The sequence below is a fragment of the Suncus etruscus genome, chromosome 17, assembly GCF_024139225.1.
Source record: "Suncus etruscus isolate mSunEtr1 chromosome 17, mSunEtr1.pri.cur, whole genome shotgun sequence".
Taxonomy (NCBI): Eukaryota; Metazoa; Chordata; class Mammalia; order Eulipotyphla; family Soricidae; genus Suncus; species Suncus etruscus.
The window spans coordinates 45,419,728-45,436,637 of NC_064864.1; the positions used below are offsets into that span (position 1 = coordinate 45,419,728).

The 16,910-nt window shown below is 42.4% G+C and overlaps 1 protein-coding gene across 1 annotated transcript in view; it reads right to left on the reverse strand.

Moving 5' to 3' along the window:
• Window positions 1-16,910, reverse strand: part of FBXW4 (F-box and WD repeat domain containing 4) — a 96,807-nt gene that overhangs the window by 60,357 nt on the left and 19,540 nt on the right. The window contains exons 2-5 of the mRNA XM_049764343.1: window positions 15,170-15,265; window positions 10,085-10,270; window positions 8,758-8,890; window positions 2,247-2,341 (exon numbers count right to left, since the gene is read on the reverse strand). Of these exons, the coding sequence (XP_049620300.1) occupies window positions 2,247-2,341; window positions 8,758-8,890; window positions 10,085-10,270; window positions 15,170-15,264 (509 nt within the window). The 5' untranslated portion in view covers window position 15,265. The remainder of the gene's footprint in view (window positions 1-2,246; window positions 2,342-8,757; window positions 8,891-10,084; window positions 10,271-15,169; window positions 15,266-16,910) is intronic.

Here is a 16,910-nt window from a genome sequence, read left to right on the forward strand (position 1 = left end):
GTGGCTCATCCTCCATCCCTCCATCAGTCAACCCCATCAAGGGCTGATTTGCAACAGTGGCTGTGCTCTGTTCTAAACAGGGGTAGCCCATATATTCCAGAAGGCAAGGCTGAAATAGAGGGTAGGCAGGGAAAGTGGGTGGAGAGAGCCTGTCTGTTTCTTTGGTCCAAATCTAAGTACAGGAAACACATGCACCATTTCTAATTCTGAAAAGGTTTCCTCTACAACTGACACCACCGGGCCGGGCGGTGGCGCTGGAGGTAAGGTGCCTGCCTTGCTGCGCTAGCCTAGGACGGACCGCGGTTCGATCCCCCGGCGTCCCATATGGTCCCCCAAGAAGCCAGGAGCAACTTCTGAGCGCATAGCCAGGAGTAACCCCTGAGCGTCACAGGGTGTGGCCCAAAAAACCAAAAAAAAAAAAAAAAAAAAAAAAAAAAACTGACACCACCACATTCCTCCTGAGCTTCCTGGTCAACAGCAGTACACAGGACCAAGACAAAAATCACCAGCACACCTGTCCCCTCCCACAGACAATCTCACCTTCCTTCTATCCCAACAAAAGTCCAGCTCACAGACCTCCAAGCCTGGGGATCTAAGTGGCTTTCAAGGGTCAGCATTAGAAAGACTGGAAAGAGGGGACAAAGCCTGATGGCTCCATTTTCCATCCTCTGCTCCCACACACTTAGGCCTCTCGACTCCCTGCTGGTCTTTCCTTCACTCTTTCCTAGGATTGCTAGAATGATTTGTTCTAAACAGCGACAGGTTTATAGGTTAGCCGACACCTCCGCTCCATGGAATTTTAATTAACTTCTCCCATCGTCAATATGCTAAGGAATGGGGTCTCCATTCTCTGAGGTCAGCAATGTGTTTCAGGTCCTGCTATATCAGCCGTCAAATTGAAGAATTAATGACGTGGCTAATCGGCTCTAATTCTTCAGGAAGAAAAAAATTTGAAAGAGTGCTGTGGAAGGAGCAGGAGGAGGGGTACAGGTTTTGTGGGATGAGGAGGAGGAGGCTGAAGGGGGCTGAGCAAAGGGGAGATCAACTCCCTCATAAAACAAGTGACTGACTTAAAGCCAGTGTTGGCAAATGGCAGCCCTTCAGCTTTCTCGACAGTTATCTGGGCGGAGAGTAGGGAGGAAAGGAAGTGGGGAAAGACCCTCGGTAAATACTGAGGCATGGCAGGTGCAAAGAGGGAATCTGTGCTCTCTGCTGAAGAGGCTGTGCCTAATCTCAAGGGAACCGAGAGCAGAAGTCAGACAAAGCTCTCTCCGTCAGAGGGAAAACTACAAAACTAGCAGTCAAGCCAAAGCTAGAGTCTAAAGCCACATTAAATCTTCGGCACTTCGAATACATTGAAAGTCACCGAATCTATTCTACCTAAGTGTTTTAAGATGAGGGTGAAATTGGACATAGGCCCCTATAACTGTTATGAAGACTCAACTCTATCAGGTATGCTCTAAACTTGCAGAGGTCTCAAACTTGCGCCCTGCGGGCCGTTTGCGGCCCTCTGTACAACATTTTGTGGCCCTGCCCTTGAGAAATCTTTTGTTTTGTTTTGCTTTAGTTGTTTGGGTCACACCCCCCAATGTTCAAGGCTTACTACTGACTTTGCACTTATCACCCCGACTTTGCCTCCTGCGGCCCCCAGACAAATTGAGTTTGAGACCCCTGCAAAGGATGCTTCCCAAGAGGAACAAAGCCCAGATTTGAGTTGTGAGTGGAAGCTGGTTAGATCACTGCCAGGAGTGCTGAGAGGCTTCTGCTATGCAAGGAACCCTAGAAGCATCTGCTCCAGAAGGGACACTTATACCAACTGGACTCATTTATGTTTCAACATAATCTTTTTTGTTTTTGTTTTTGGGCCACACTTGGCAACACTCAGGTATTACTCCTGGCTCTGAACTCAGAAATCACTCCTGGCTCAGGGGACCATACGGGATGCCAGATATCAAACTTAGTCTGTCATGGGTCAGCCACATGCAAGGCAAATGTCCTATCATTGTGTTACCACTCCAGTCCCCTTTCACATTTCTGTAGTTAGATATTTAACCATAGGAAGATATCTCAGACCCACATATAAATGAAGTGAGCTACAGTCTCTATGGAGAATTAGAAAATCTTCAGGGGGTCACTAAGAGTAACCTACAATATAGAAGTAGATTTTCTAACTCATCTGACCTCATAAAATAAAAGTCTCCTTGTACCGAATCAAATCATATTCATAAAACCTGAGCAACCCTTACCTGAGCAGTGGGCTGATAGCAATGGACCAAACTCGATCTTCAGTCTGAATGGTGTGTAAACACTGACCCAGCCGGCCTGAGGCCAAAGGCCATACCTGGAAGTAAGAGAGGAAATGCTCTAGTTGAGATTGCCTGTGATAGAGATGAGAGGGTGGGAAGAAGACATGGCAAGTGGGGCTATCGTGCCCACTGTGTAGAAAAAGAATCCTTTCCATCCTATAGAGTTGCAGCTAACACCCAATCCTAACCAGCCTCTTCCACTTCCACCTGATAGCCATTTCTTCAACTTTATATTAGGGAACAAGAAGTTTCACATTCCGGGGCTGGAGAGATAGCATGGAGGTAAGGCATTTGCCTTGTGGTCCCCTGAGCCTGCCAGGAGCGATTTCTGAGCAGAGCCATGAGTAATCCCTGCGTGCTGCCTGTGTGACCCAAAAAAAAAAAAAAAAAAAAAAAAAAAGTTTCACATTCTGTTTGTTTGTTTGGTTTTTGGGTCACACCCAGTAGCGCTCAAGGGCTACTCCTGGCTCTATGCTCAGAAATCACCCCAGGCAGGCTCAGAGGGACCATATGGGATGCTGGGATTTGAACCACCATCTTTCTGCATGCAAGGCAAACGCCTTACTGCTGTGCTATCTCTCTGGCCCAAGTTTCACATTCTGAAGATGACATCACATTCTCAGTAACTTCTACCATCATTGTGGATGATCCTTTTTTTTTTTTTCTCTCACCAAGATTTTACTTTGGGAAGGTAAGGAAATGAAGAAGATCAAGGAACAGTACAAGGAGACAGAGAGCAAATTAGATCAGAATAAGAGAAAAGACTAGTAAGAAAGATACAAAGGAAGGAGAGCATGGAAGAAGAGAGATTTAAGGTAAGAAGGTAGGGTGTTATTATTTGTTTGTTGATAATGCCCAGGATTCAATGCTATTCATGTCAGCAGGGAATTTAGCACCTAGTGTCACCAAAAGTAGCAGAAAAGCTTAACTCTTTTAAGCTTCCATATCTCCTACAGGTTAAAAATATTGCTTGGAGCAGACTATCTGGTCCCTATCAGTCAGGAATGTACATTAGCAGCCACTCTGGGCTTAACTCTAATCAACACTCACAGAGACCTCTCAGCAGTTAGTGCATTTAGAAATCTCCCATTAGGCACAAGGCCCCCTCACCTTACTCTAGCCCAGATGACACAGGGAAATAAGCCTCTAACTAAACAGAAAGAAAACCTCAAATATACAGAGCTGTCCACAGACAGTAGCCACAAAGAAATCTTGAGGAAGCCAGAGGGATCGATGACCTCTCAAGGTCCCTACAGTGCTATAAGGGGAACACACACACCATGATCAGGACCTTACATGGAAGAACTGTAACATTCCAAGACTTTAAGGGGTAGATGATAGAAAGAGGGTGAACCTGCCTTCTTAGGACCACGTGGTATCTCGTCCCCTATAAAAGGAGAAAGTGCTTTAGAGTTTGTGTGGGAAGGAGGAGGGTGTGAGTTACTTTTCCCAATATAAGGAAAAGAAGATCCTGATTGAAGAGGGATTAAAAAAAAAAACCTACTAGTACCACTTTTCTCTGACTTACTCTTTCAGATAGTCAGGTCATCTTAGTAATAACTAGATGAACTTCTGAAGTTCTCTTTTAGTTATCCCCAATTTGGAAAAAAGGTTTTGTCCATTTTCCTAATGCAAAATCCCCAGAATTCAGGTTCTTGTTTGAGATATGTAGAGACATTAGAACCATCATAAGTTGAAGGGAATTCACAGCATCATCCCTTGAACAAGCCCCCTCCCTCCCTGTCCCCATCACTTCACTGAACAAGGGTGGATCCTAAATTGTGCAAGCTACCAAACACAGCTCCTGATTCTCAGAAGTGGTTCAAGAAGCAATTCTAAGCATAATCTTAGAGAAGTGGCTATCCTTGCCAGTCCCAGCAGGACTCCATCCACCAGAAACAAGTATATGCTGACCACATCTTCACCCTCGTGATCAAATCTAAAAAATTTGGAGAAAACATAATTTAATAGGGAGTGAACATTTATACAACCCTTTTATAAAACAGATTGATAATATGTATCAAGACCCTTAAAATGACTAAAAGCATTAAATTCAGTAATATTATTGCTGAGAGTCTATACTAAGAAAATAATCCTTAAACAAAAATAAATCTATGGGGCTGGAGTGATAGCACAGCAGTAGGGATTTTGCCCTGCACACAGCCAACCAGGGATGGACCTGGGTTCGAATCCTGGAATCCCACATAGTCCCATGAGCTTGCCAGGAGGAAGCGATTTTTGAATGCAGAGCCAGGAGTAACCCCTGAGCACTGTGGAGTGTGCCCCCCTCAAGAAAACAACCCTAAATAATATAAATAATTTCTTAAGATTTCAACTGTAAAAAAAAAAAATGCAAGGGCTCTATAATCAGATTAATCTGAATTTGAGTCCAAGTTGTTATTTAGCTTTGATCTTCAGGATGTACCAGAGTTGCTTGGCCTCAGTTTCCTCATATACAAAAAGGGAAATAATACCTACCTTTCGGATTGCAGAGCATAAGAATAAATATATGTATAAAGTACCTACACTCTAGCACAATATTCATCACAGAGTGCATAATCAGTCTAGTGTTCTACCAGTAAAGGAAAAAACTTGAGGTAAACATCCACAAATAGGACAAATGAAAACTAATTTATGGTAGGTCCACTGTGAAGTCATTAAAGATAACAAATTTAATAATAATGGAAAAACATGCAAAATATGGTAGTTAGTAGTAAATATTGGCATCTAAAATATATTATATTTACTTTGTGGGAAGAAAATTATCTTAAAGGATGAAATTGGCACAAAGCCTGGCTAAATTCTACATTGCTACAAAATAAACAAGTAAAACTACATACAAAAATAATTAAAATAAGACAACCAACAAATTCAAGTGTTTGCTCCTTTATAAAGTCACTCTATACAAGTTGTATATGTTCTCTCCACTCTAAAGTTTCCAGCCCTTTCCCCAGAACCTTCTACGTCAGTGTTCTAGCCACACTGAAGTCAGTGCACATGTGTCTCATCTCCCCTTAAGGAAGAGGCAGAATCTTCCTCACATTGAAGAAATCCTGTTCCTTATGCACTAAATTTCACGTACTAGAGCACCTGTAAGAATTAATGAAAGAATAGGGAAAGATGGAGGAAAAGAAGGAATGTCCAGTCCCAGCCCAGGCTCACCAAGAATATAAGCTGCCATCTTATCATATCTCAGAATAAAGCCAGCCTCACTAGAGCCCAGCAAGACATTCCAAGCTAATTCACAGTAAGTTCGAAACTGGAGCTGGGGAAGGGAAAGGAGGACTCCTGGGCATCCATAGCTCGGAATTCTTGCAGAGAAAAGTTTCAGCTCCTTTCACCACAATGGAATAAATCTCCTTCCTCAAAAGCACATATTTGGGCAACTCTCAGAAAGCAAACTATGGCAAATAAGACTGAGTTCTTAAATCGATTCATGTATAAAAGCATGAAGAATTGCACATGCCACTGAAAAAAATGGAGTCATCTAGAAAAAAATGAACAACAGATCATATAGAAATGAACCAGAAAGATTAATTCAGCTAAAAAGCAAAGACAACATCAGAAATAAAGGTAACTAACAATCAGCATCTAGAAATACAGAAAAATTAGCTGGTCCTTGGGGTGCCCCAAACAACAAATTACCTTATAGAGTAAATCTAGAGAAGAAAATTCTGTCACTAATCTAAAAGACCCCCTCAAAAGGAAAATAATGTACTATGGTAGTAATCTATAGAATGATTAATAACTACTTTGTATAAGAGACAAAGTTCAAGGGTTAAGATGCTTGTTTTGTATGTGGTCAGTGCCAGTTTGATCTCTGATACCATTAGATGCCCTGGACACCACCAGGAGTGATCAGAATTGGGAATTGGCTCCAGGAACTGCCAAACCCTACCCCCACACAAAAAATGGACCTAATTTTTTTTAAATATCCATCACTAAATAGAACTGAGCAGTACACTGAACATGAAACTAAATGTTGTGCATCCTGTGAAGCCTGGTTCAAATCCCTGACACCACATAGAGTGCCCCAGATACAAATAGGAGTCATTTCTGAGCACAGAGCCAGGAATACACCCCCCCCCCAAAAGGACAGAGTAGTATGGTCCTGGAAACAAAAACAAAACATGAAGCTAATTTCAAAATCTCAAATAAAATCACCAACCTTCTCCCACCATAGCACCTCTGAATTGCTACAATGGTCAGAAAGTTATCTTATAGTGCTCTGATGTCAGACCACAGAGTGGGATAAAAGAAAAAGAAGGGGGCTGGAGAGATAGCATGGAGGTAAGATGTTTGCCTTGTATGTAGAAGGATGTTGGCTCAAATCCTGGCATCCCATATGATCCCCCGTGCCTGCCAGAGTTGATTTCTGAGCATAGAGCCAGGAGTAACCCCTGAACACTGCCGGGTATGATCCAGAAACAAAAAAGAAGAAAGAAAAGAAAAGAAAGAAAGAAAAGGAAAAGAAAAGAAAGAAAAGAAAAGAAAAGAAAAGAAAGAAGAGAAGAGAAGAGGAAGAGAAGAGAAGAGAAGAGAAGAGAAGAGAAGAGAAGAGAAGAGAAAGAGAGAGAAGAGAAGAGAAGAGAAGAGAAGAGAAGAGAAGAGAAGAGAAGAGAAAGAAGAGACGAGAAGAGAAGAGAAAAGAAAAGAAAAAGAAAAAGAAGGAAGGAGGAAGGAAGGAAGGAGAAGGAAGGAAGGAAAGGAGAAGAAAGAAAGAAAGAAAGAAAGAAAGAAAGAAAGAAAGAAAGAAAGAAAGAAAGAAAGAAAGAAAGAAAGAAAGAAAGAAAGAAAGAAAGAAAGAAAGAAAGAAAGAAAAAAGAGGAAAAGAAAGAAGAAGGAAAGGAAGGAAGGAAGGAAGGAAGGAAGGAAGGAAGGAAGGAAGGAAGTAAGGAAGGAAGGAAGGAAGGAAGGAAGGAAGGAAGGAAGGAAGGAAGGAAGGAAGGAAGGAAGGAAGGAAGGAAGGAAGTCAAGGCAAGCTTGAGGCCCTGACAAGAAGATGCCAAAATGGGAACATGTAGATCACACATGCTACCAAAATTTTCATGCAAAATGATCTCTGAGCTATAAAGCAAGTTAAGATCAATCTCTCTATTAGTAATGGTACATGGCCAAGGACCAGAGAGATAGTACAGGACACAGACAAGGTGCTTGCCTTGCTTATGCTGATCCCAATTTGATCCTTGAGTATCAGGAATGGCCCAAGGGTGGGGACAGACAGCAACCAATTACAAAGCTAAAGTAGGCAAGTGGTAGAGGAATTGAGAATATGACTGGAATTTAAGTTTCTACATTTAAGATTTTTTTAATTTAAATAAAATTTAAAATTTTTTTATTTTTCTCAAGCTCCTTCAGTTTATGTCTCTCTGAAAGAACACAGAGTATAAGGAAGAAAATAGCACAGGGACAAAAAGGTCCATAAATAGAAAGGAACATATTTATTCCCTCCTTTTAATAAATTAGCAACATTTCTGCATAAAGGAGTAATTGCTAGAAAGTACAGGTTGTCAGTAAAGCTAGTGAGAAAGAAATTCATTTTCCCTCTCCTGAGTTCCCTCCCCATGTGTCTTGAGGACCATTTACTGACATAAACAAGCATTTTGCTCTTATTATCACTATAAAATCTCTAGATGCTGAGAAGTAGATACACAGATACATCAGGCTTTCGGTACCATCGACTAAATTGTCAGCAAAGTTGCCAAAGCAGACCCAACAAACCAAGCATGTGGGAATCTAACTAAGACTATTGACATAGGGCTGTATCAAGAAAAAGAGATTCTTTTCCATCTCATGGGTGATGGGAAAAGGGCAGCTGTTTGACCCAAAAATGGATGAGTAAAGTCCATAAAACAGGAGTTCTGCAACTTATCAGACTTATTTTAGTATGCTTTGGCAGATGTCTGATTGTAGACCAGACAATCTGGTCATGAACGCAACAATCAACACCCTTCTCTCATCATCGTTCTATTGCTTACTGACCACATCACTCTCCCAAGAAGCAGTAAAAACATATTTTAATTATCAGCTTCATTGCTTATAAACAGTGGTGAAAAATTAACCTCCCTAAAAGAGAGCAAGCAAAAAGAGAGAGATTTTAAAATAAAATATTGGGGTTAGAACTCAAACCACAACTTGAGAAAACTCAGTTCATGGAGGAAAAGCTGGCTAGGCCCTCTATTTCTGAGTTCACGCCACATTTCAAGTGAGTGGCATATTTCCCAGCCACTGTCCACTCACTTCCCAGTCCAGCTGGCAGAGAGACACAGCCTGGCATGGCAAGCTGCATGCCAGAAGCACATAAGTGAGTCCTTTATTGTGTTGTATCCTTCTCTGCTCCCACCCAATGCTTTTGCAGCCAATCCTAAGATTTGAAGCTCTAACCACCCTCTCCCTACCCACTCCGTATAGACAGGAGGGAATAACAGTATGGAAGGGAAGAACACCTCACCTTAGCTGTCCTGTCCCTGGAGCCACTCACAATGATGCCCCCTTTGCAATCCACACAGTTCACCTCTTGTTCATGAGCCGAGTACTTGACAGTGAAGGTGCTATGAATCTTATGAATGCCAATCTTCCCATCTCTAGGAGAAACAAGGAGCCCACCCCAACAGCCAATTATTCACTCTGTAGGAAAAGGAAAAGTCTACAGAAATAGCCCCAGTCTCCAATGATGTTCAAATTTGCATCAGGTAATATAGGCTGAGTAATACAGTAATCGGGTCATACAATTTCTGGGTAACCTAAATACCTTTAGTTCATCAAGTCAGTTAGGGTGAACTGTGAGATAAAGCAAATTTCCCCAGAAGTTTCAAAACCTGCTTCACATTACATTAAAAACTTCCTCTTTTACACCCTCTAGCTAGCCCTCCACATTTACTATTGCCAGATTTATTATCTTATTGTTTAATTTTTGTTTTCTTGGGGCCACACCAGCTGCGCGCAGGGTTTATTCCTGGCTCTGCACTCAGAAATCACTCCTGGAAGGCTTGAGGGACCATAAGGAGCCTGGGGATCAAACCTGGGTCAGCCGTGTGCAAAGCAAACATCCCACCTGCTATGTTATTGCTCCAGCTCCCAAATCTCTCTTTCAGATAAAGGAGAAAAAAAAATCACTGCTCTTTCTGGAATCCTTTCTCACTTCTTTATAGTCAGAGGCAGGCAGAGGGTCCCTCAAGAATGCTAAAGAAGGGGCTAGAAAGAGTCCAATGGGTAAAGTACTTCTGTTGCATGCATCTGACCCAGGATTGATTCCTGGCACCCCACATGAGATGTGATCACTCATATGGGATGTAATTCCTGAGTGAAGAATCAAGGGTAACTTCTAAGCACTGCCAGATATGGCCCCCTCAAAAAAATTAAGGAAGCAGGAACTAGCGAGATAGCACCGGTTAGAGGTTAGGCAATTGCCTTGCACATGACTGATCTGAGTTTGATCCGTGGCATGCCAATGATACCATCTCTGGAATCTCATATAGTACCCCAAGCACCGCCAGGAGTGATACCCTAGAATAGAGCTAAGAGTAAGCCCTGAGCACTGCCTGAAGTGGGGGTAGGGGGCTTGTTATTAAAAAAGCGTGGCCAAAGAGATAGTCTGGAGCTTGAGTATTATCCCTGGTAATGCATGTGATTTGTCTAAGCAAGCACCAGGAGTAATCCATGAGCACAGAGTCAGAAATAAACCATGAGCAAAACAAGGTATGGCCTAAAACCCAGAAACAAACAAACAAAAAAACAATACTAAGTAGTAAGTAGAAGTCGAAACCTATAGCACTCACCCTCCTGCACTGATAATATGTGAGTTGGCCAGAACAAAGTGGCAAACATCCTCATCATGTCCAGAAAAGACTCCCATGGGCCGACGGTTCAAGCTGGCACCATCCGGGCGGAACTGATAAGCCAATATAAAATTAGCCTGGGATATGTACAGAGAATCACCCTCTAGCTGCATCCAGGGCATCTGACTGCAGAAATGAAAAACAAAATTTGAGGGTTATCAAGCTACAGCATACAAGATCAACTCCAACCTTCGCAGCAATGACCAATCCCCAACTCAGCAAGGAGAGCCTATAATCTCGTTTCAAAAGTTCTAAGTTCTAAAGTTTCAAAATTCCAGGGCTCCCATATAGTCTTTTCTAGTAGACAGTTAAGATATGATAAAGAAAAGAGTGAGCCCTGGGAAGCTCCATTCTCTTGTTCTACTATAGCAAAGGGACACTTAAAAGGGAAAGGAATAAAACTACTTAAGAAAGGATGCTAATGTACTGATTAAATACCTAGATCCTCAAGGGGGTATCTGTTGTTTTTATTAGAATTTAAGTACGGCAGGGGAGAAACACAGCCCCCAGAGCAGTCTACTTCAGTTCAGTGCTTAAGATAGTCACCTTTCACAAGCAGCAGGTAAGAGAAGCCACAAATAGTTAAATATTCTTCTAGGTAAAACTCTTGACTTTGCACATAAGTGACCCTGGTTTGATCCCTAGGGCACTGAAAATGATCCCCAGAACACAAAGACAAAAATAAATCCTAAGCACCATGAGTTATGTCCCCAAACTATAATAATTTTTTTAAAATATTTCCTCTACATTCAAGAAAGATTGGACACCACACACCAACTCCATATCATGGAGTGAGCCCTCCAATACAAAGGAGTGCAGTGCCCCATGCTCTGGGGTCAAGGCTAAGCTTCCCACGGCACACAATTGAAGAGTGTATCTTACTCTATCTACCAAGAGAATTCCAGAACTACCAGACCTCAAACAAGTTTTAAGGACAGCTGATTCATTCCCATTTACAGAGATAGTATCTCCCACTGCCAACACTGAGCAAACTGGGCTTTGTTTCTTCCCCCAGACTCTCAATATAAGCATCATGGGAATGTGGAAAAGTTCTGCAAATTGACTTGACGGGCCATTAAATGCAGTTTGGACTTTGTAGTAACTTTGAGTTTGAAGTTGGCATGAAGCTTTCACAAGTGTGTAAATGTATTATAAGGAACACATAGCGTGCCGTGCAGAATAACAGAGTATAGTATGCACAGATGCCTGCATTCAAAGTCATTCTTCACATTCCTGTTTAAGATCCTTTTATGTGGGTTTGTGGCACACTCGAGTGGGCAAAACGTGGGAGAAAATAGAATTCATGTGTTTAGAGTCATCTGGAAACAGATTTTTTTTCCTAGAACAAAAAAACAGGTTCATGCCAGGTAAACAGTAGAGAATCCCAGGGCAGCTTGGGAACTGTTTTTTGTGTTTATTTGCCAAATTCTCAAAACAAGACAAAAACAAAACAAAACCCCAAAGCTTGATGAAGAAAGAAACTCTTGAGGCTGAAGCAGGGCATTTGCTTTGGATGTGGGTTCAATCCCCAGCATCCCATATGGTCCCCCAAGCCTGCCAAGAATAATTTCTGAGCACAGAGCCAAGAGTAACACCTGAGCACTGGCTGGTGTGGCCAAAACAAACAAACAAAAAATTCTGGGGGCCAGAGTGATCATATTGTGTAGGGCACTTGCTTAGCATGCAGCTAACCTGCGTTCAATTCTTGGCACCCCATATGATCCCCCCAGCACTGCCAAGAGCAATTTCTGAGTGCAGTCAGAAGTAAGCCCTGAAAATAGCTGGGTGTACCTCCACACTCCCCCAAAAAATGTTTAAAAAAGCAAAAAAAAAAAAAAAAAAAACTCATTTCTTCTATTAAGAAGCAACAGAAAGAACCAGAGGATAGGCTTTCACATTGAAAATGCATCTTTCATTATAGTCCACTTCATGAAGCTCACTACAAACAGGGATGAGTTTAGTTAGAGAAATAACTACATTGTGAACTATCCTAAGATATGAGAATGTATGAGGGAAACAGAAAGCCTCTCTAGAGTACAGTTGGGGTAGGGTGGGGAGGAGGGAGATTTGGGGCATTGGAGATGGGAATGTTGCACTGGTGATGGGTGGTCTTTACATTGCAGAAACCTAAACACAATCATGTATGTAATCAAGTTGTTTAAATAAAATATATATTAAAAAAAAGAAAATACATCTTTCTCCACTTTATTATTTATTTACCATTGCCACTATCACACCATTGCTACTATCACAGCACAAAATTTAAATTATGTGAAACTAGAAGAACTTCATAAATAAAAGAAAAGATCATCAACAAAGATGCCTGCCTGAATCAATCGGCAAAGGCACAGGTAAATCTGAAATGAAGAACCATGATGTTTCAGACCTATTTAAACCCATCAATAAGAAATACTTTTTTTTTTTTGGTGAAAAAACAACTATGAAATAATCAAGTATCAATCAATGTAACATAAAGTCTAGGACATTAGCAGTGTCAGTCATTAAGTTTTCTGGCATTAGGCCAGAGTGATATTACACTGGATAAGGCATTTCCCTTGCATGTGGCTGACCCAAGTTCAAATGCCAACACCTCATATGGTTCCCTCCACCAGTAGTAAGCAGTAAGCCCTGAGCACTACTGGGTGGGTTCCAAAAAATAAAAAAAAAAATTATTTATTTTTGTTTTTTTGTTGTTGTTGTAGGTTGGGTTCTTTTATTTTTTAAGGGGGGGTCGTCACACTCAGTAGCACTCAGAGGTTACTCCTGGCTCTAAGCTCAGAAATCGCTCCTGGCAGGCACGGGGGACCATATGGAATGCCGGGATTCGAACCATTGTCTTTCTGCATGCAAAGTAAATGCCCTTCCTCCATGTAATCTCTCCAGCGCCTTTTTAATTCTTTTTTGTTGTTGTATTTTTTAAAAAAATTAATTTCATGCTATTAACCTAAGTTCTATTGTGACATGGTTTTTGTTTATTTCTGTTTTGGGGGGCCATACCCAGCAGTGCTCAGGACTTACTCCTGGCTCAGGAATCACTCCCAGTAGGCTTTGAGGGCCATATGGGGTGCCAGGGATCAAGCCAAGGTAGGTGTATGCAATAAAAATGCCCTACCTACTATACAATTATTCTGACCCATATTGTGATGTTTGTCTAAACCTTTATATCCTATTTCCTCTTTTAATAAAGTGGGAAAGAATGCTGTAGCGATAGCATAGTGGTAGGGTGTTTGCCTTGCATGCAGTCAACCCCAGACAGACTCTGGTTTGATTACTGGTATCCCATAAAGTCCCCGGAGCCTGCCAAGAGCAATTTCTGAGTGCAGAAACAGGAGTAACCCTTGAGTACCACCTGGTATGACCCATAAACAAAACAAAACAAAACAAAATAAATAAAGTGGGAAAGAGAGTGAGAGGGTGACAGGAAGCCAAAAGTGAAGATATAACTTCCTGGAGTAGAAGATTTAATGGAAATAATTATAAAACAATATAGGCTGAAATAGTGATTTCACTTAGATCTTTAAATGAAGCAAATTAACAGTGATTACTGCTGATGGTAGGATAAAGATATACTATTTTCTCCTTTAAAGTTTTCAATTTTGGGGCCGGAGAGATAGCATGGAGGTAAGGCGTTTGCCTTTCATGCAGAAGGACAGTGGTTCGAATCCCGGCATCCCATATGGTCCCCTGTGCCTGCCTGGGGCGATTTCTGAGCTTAGAGCCAGGAGTAACCCCTGAGGGCTGCCAGGTGTGACCCAAAAACCAAAGCAAAAAAATAAATAAAGTTTTCAATTTTGGGGGCCGGCGAGGTGGCGCTAGAGGTAAGGTGTCTGCCTTGCAAGCACTAGCCAAGGAAGGACCACGGTTCGATCCCCAGCATCCCATACGGTCCCCACAAGCCAGGGGCAATTTTTGAGCGCTTAGCCAGGAGTAACCCCTGAGCATCAAACGGGTGTGGCCCGAAAAACCAAAAAAAAAAAGTTTTCAATTTTGCCATTTTCCTATAATAAATACATAATAATCATAAAAATATGGAATTTGGTCAAATAAACATTTTTGGGGGGCCACACCCATTTGATGCTCAGGGGTTACTCCTGGATAAGCACTCAGAAATTGCCCCTGGCTTGGGGGGACTTTATGGGATGCCAGGGGATCAAACCGCGGTCCTTCCTTGGCTAGCGCTTGCAAGGCAGACACACCTCTAGCGCCACCTCGCCAGCCCCCACAAAATAAACTTTTTTTTTTTTTTGGCTTTTTGAGTCACACCTGGCCACACTCAGGGGTTACTCCTGGCTCTGTGCTCAGAAATCGCTCCTGGCAGGTACAGGGGACCTAATGGGATGCCGAGATTCGAACCACCATCCATCCTGGATCGGTTGCTTGCAAGGCAAATGTCCTACCGCTGTGCTATCTCTCTGGCCCCAAATAAACTATTTTTGTAGTACTTTTAGTCACCATGATGTACAATCCCACAAAAAATAGGGTTTGTTTTTTTGTTTGTTTGTTTGTTTGTCTTTGGGTCACACCCGGCAGCGCTCAGGGGTTGCTCCTGGCTCCACGCTCAGAAATCACTCCTGGCAGGCTCAGGGGGCCATATAGGATGCCAAGATTCGAACCAATGTCCTTCTGCATGCAAGGCAAAAGCCTTACCTCCACGCTATCTCTCCGGACCCAGATAGGGTTTCTTGCATACTCCCTCTGCAATGTTGTGTCTCTCTCCCACCCAACCCACATCTACCCCCATACCCACCCTGTGATAAACTCAGTGCTTTAGACCAGCCCTCAGTCCTGTCACCTTTGGCCATTTTTATTCCCTTAATATGTTTCTTTATAGCCAATAATGAGATATCATTCTTTATTCTTACATAATACCTTTTTTTTAAATATGGAAATTATTGTCCCTCTGATACTACATTTTTAGTATTTCAAAGTTTTCCAGGGTCATGCCACCCAAGTCAAAAAATGCTGATTTTCCACTTTCATGCTTTTCTGAGCCATGTAACTTTAAAAAGTTAAAATAATAGTCACCTGCACTTCCACTTCAGCAAAATCCCTTCTCGGCAGCGCCCCAACCTCCAGTTCTGAGACACCTTCACCCGTTCCTTCACTGGGATGCTTGCCATCCTGTGTCGAGACAGAAGCAACAATCTCATCATTACATTTTACAGCCAACAAGAGAAAATGCTGCGGATAATGTGTCAAGTCTCAAGAAATACATACTTTTTCTGAGATAAAAGCAAAGCATTTAGAAAATAAGGAAAAATTAACTCCCCTCTCCATAGTAGGAAAACTAAGAAAGCCAAAGGGAATACCTGCCCTTTGAGGTATCCATAATCCAAAGCTATGCAGTGGAGAAAAGATGACAAAGAGTGGTGAAAATCACTGCCTACACATACTGAGGGACACTTTTTTTTTTTTTTTTTTTTTTTGGTGTTTGGGTCACACCCGGGAGCACTCTGGGGTTACTCCTGGCTCTACGCTCAGAAATTGCCTCTGGCAGCCTTGGGGACCATATGGGATGCCAGGATTCGAACCACCGACCTTCTGCATGCAAGGCAAACACCTTATCTTCATGCTATCTCTCCGGCCCTGAGGGACACTTCAATAAAAAGAACTATTAATGAGGCGAGAGAACATAGTCAGTTATGACCGATGGAGGGCAACTAAAGAAGGCTGCTTAATAATGCTTAGGTTAGAAGCCATATGGAAAAATGTACATGACGGTTAGGGTCATGAAATAAAGCTGATTTCTCCAGAAGGAAGGAAGGAAGGAAGGAAGGAAGGAAGGAAGGAAGGAAGGAAGGAAGGAAGGAAGGAAGGAAGGAAGGAAGGAAGGAAGGAAGGAAGGAAGGGAGGGGAGGGAGGGAGGGAGGGAGGGAGGGAGGGAGGGAGGGAGGGAGGGAGGGAGGGAGGGAGGGAGGGAAAGGAAGAAAGAAAGGAAGGAAGAAAAGAAAGAAAGGAAGGAAGGAAGGAAGGAAGGAAGGAAGGAAGGAAGGAAGGAAGGAAGGAAGGAAGGAAGGAAGGAAGGAAGGAAGGAAGGAAGGAAGGAAGGAAGGAAGGAAGGAAGGAAGGAAGGAAGGAAGGAAGGAAGGAAGAAAGAACTATTAATGAACATGATGAGGACAAATTGCAAAAAAAAATGTGAATGAAAGAAACCTTATACAGAATTCATATTATAGGATTCCATTTAAGAGAAGCTTGAGAAGGAAGATAACTAATCTATGCCGCAAACCAAAACACATCATTTACCAACAGGGTGAAGTCAAGGACTGGGAAGGAACATGTATAAACTTCGTTTTCTTTGGTTTTTGGGTCACACCCGGCAGCGCTCAGGGGTTACTCCTGGCTCTAGGCTCAGAAATCGCCCCTGGCAGGCAATGGGAACCATATGGGATGCCGGGATTCAAACCACCGTCCTTCTGTATGCAAGGCAAATGCCTTACCTCCATGCTATCTCTCTGATCCCAAACTTTGTTTTCTTTTGAGTGAGACCCAGTGGTGAGGGAGAGGATGGCATGCAGGGACAACATGCAGATCACTCATAATGATGCAGCCCAGTGGAGCAGGTTTGATGATGGATGCCTGACAGTTTGGTGCTCAGGTAGGCAGTATAATGCTCTTATATTGGTGGGTTCACATACTGCTGAAATTTTCTGAGCTAGTGATAATGATCTTTTGTTTGTTTGTTTTGTTTTTTAGGCCATACCTGGTGACGTTCAGGGGTTACTCCTAACTATGCGCTCAGAGATCGCTCCAGGCTTTGGGGGAC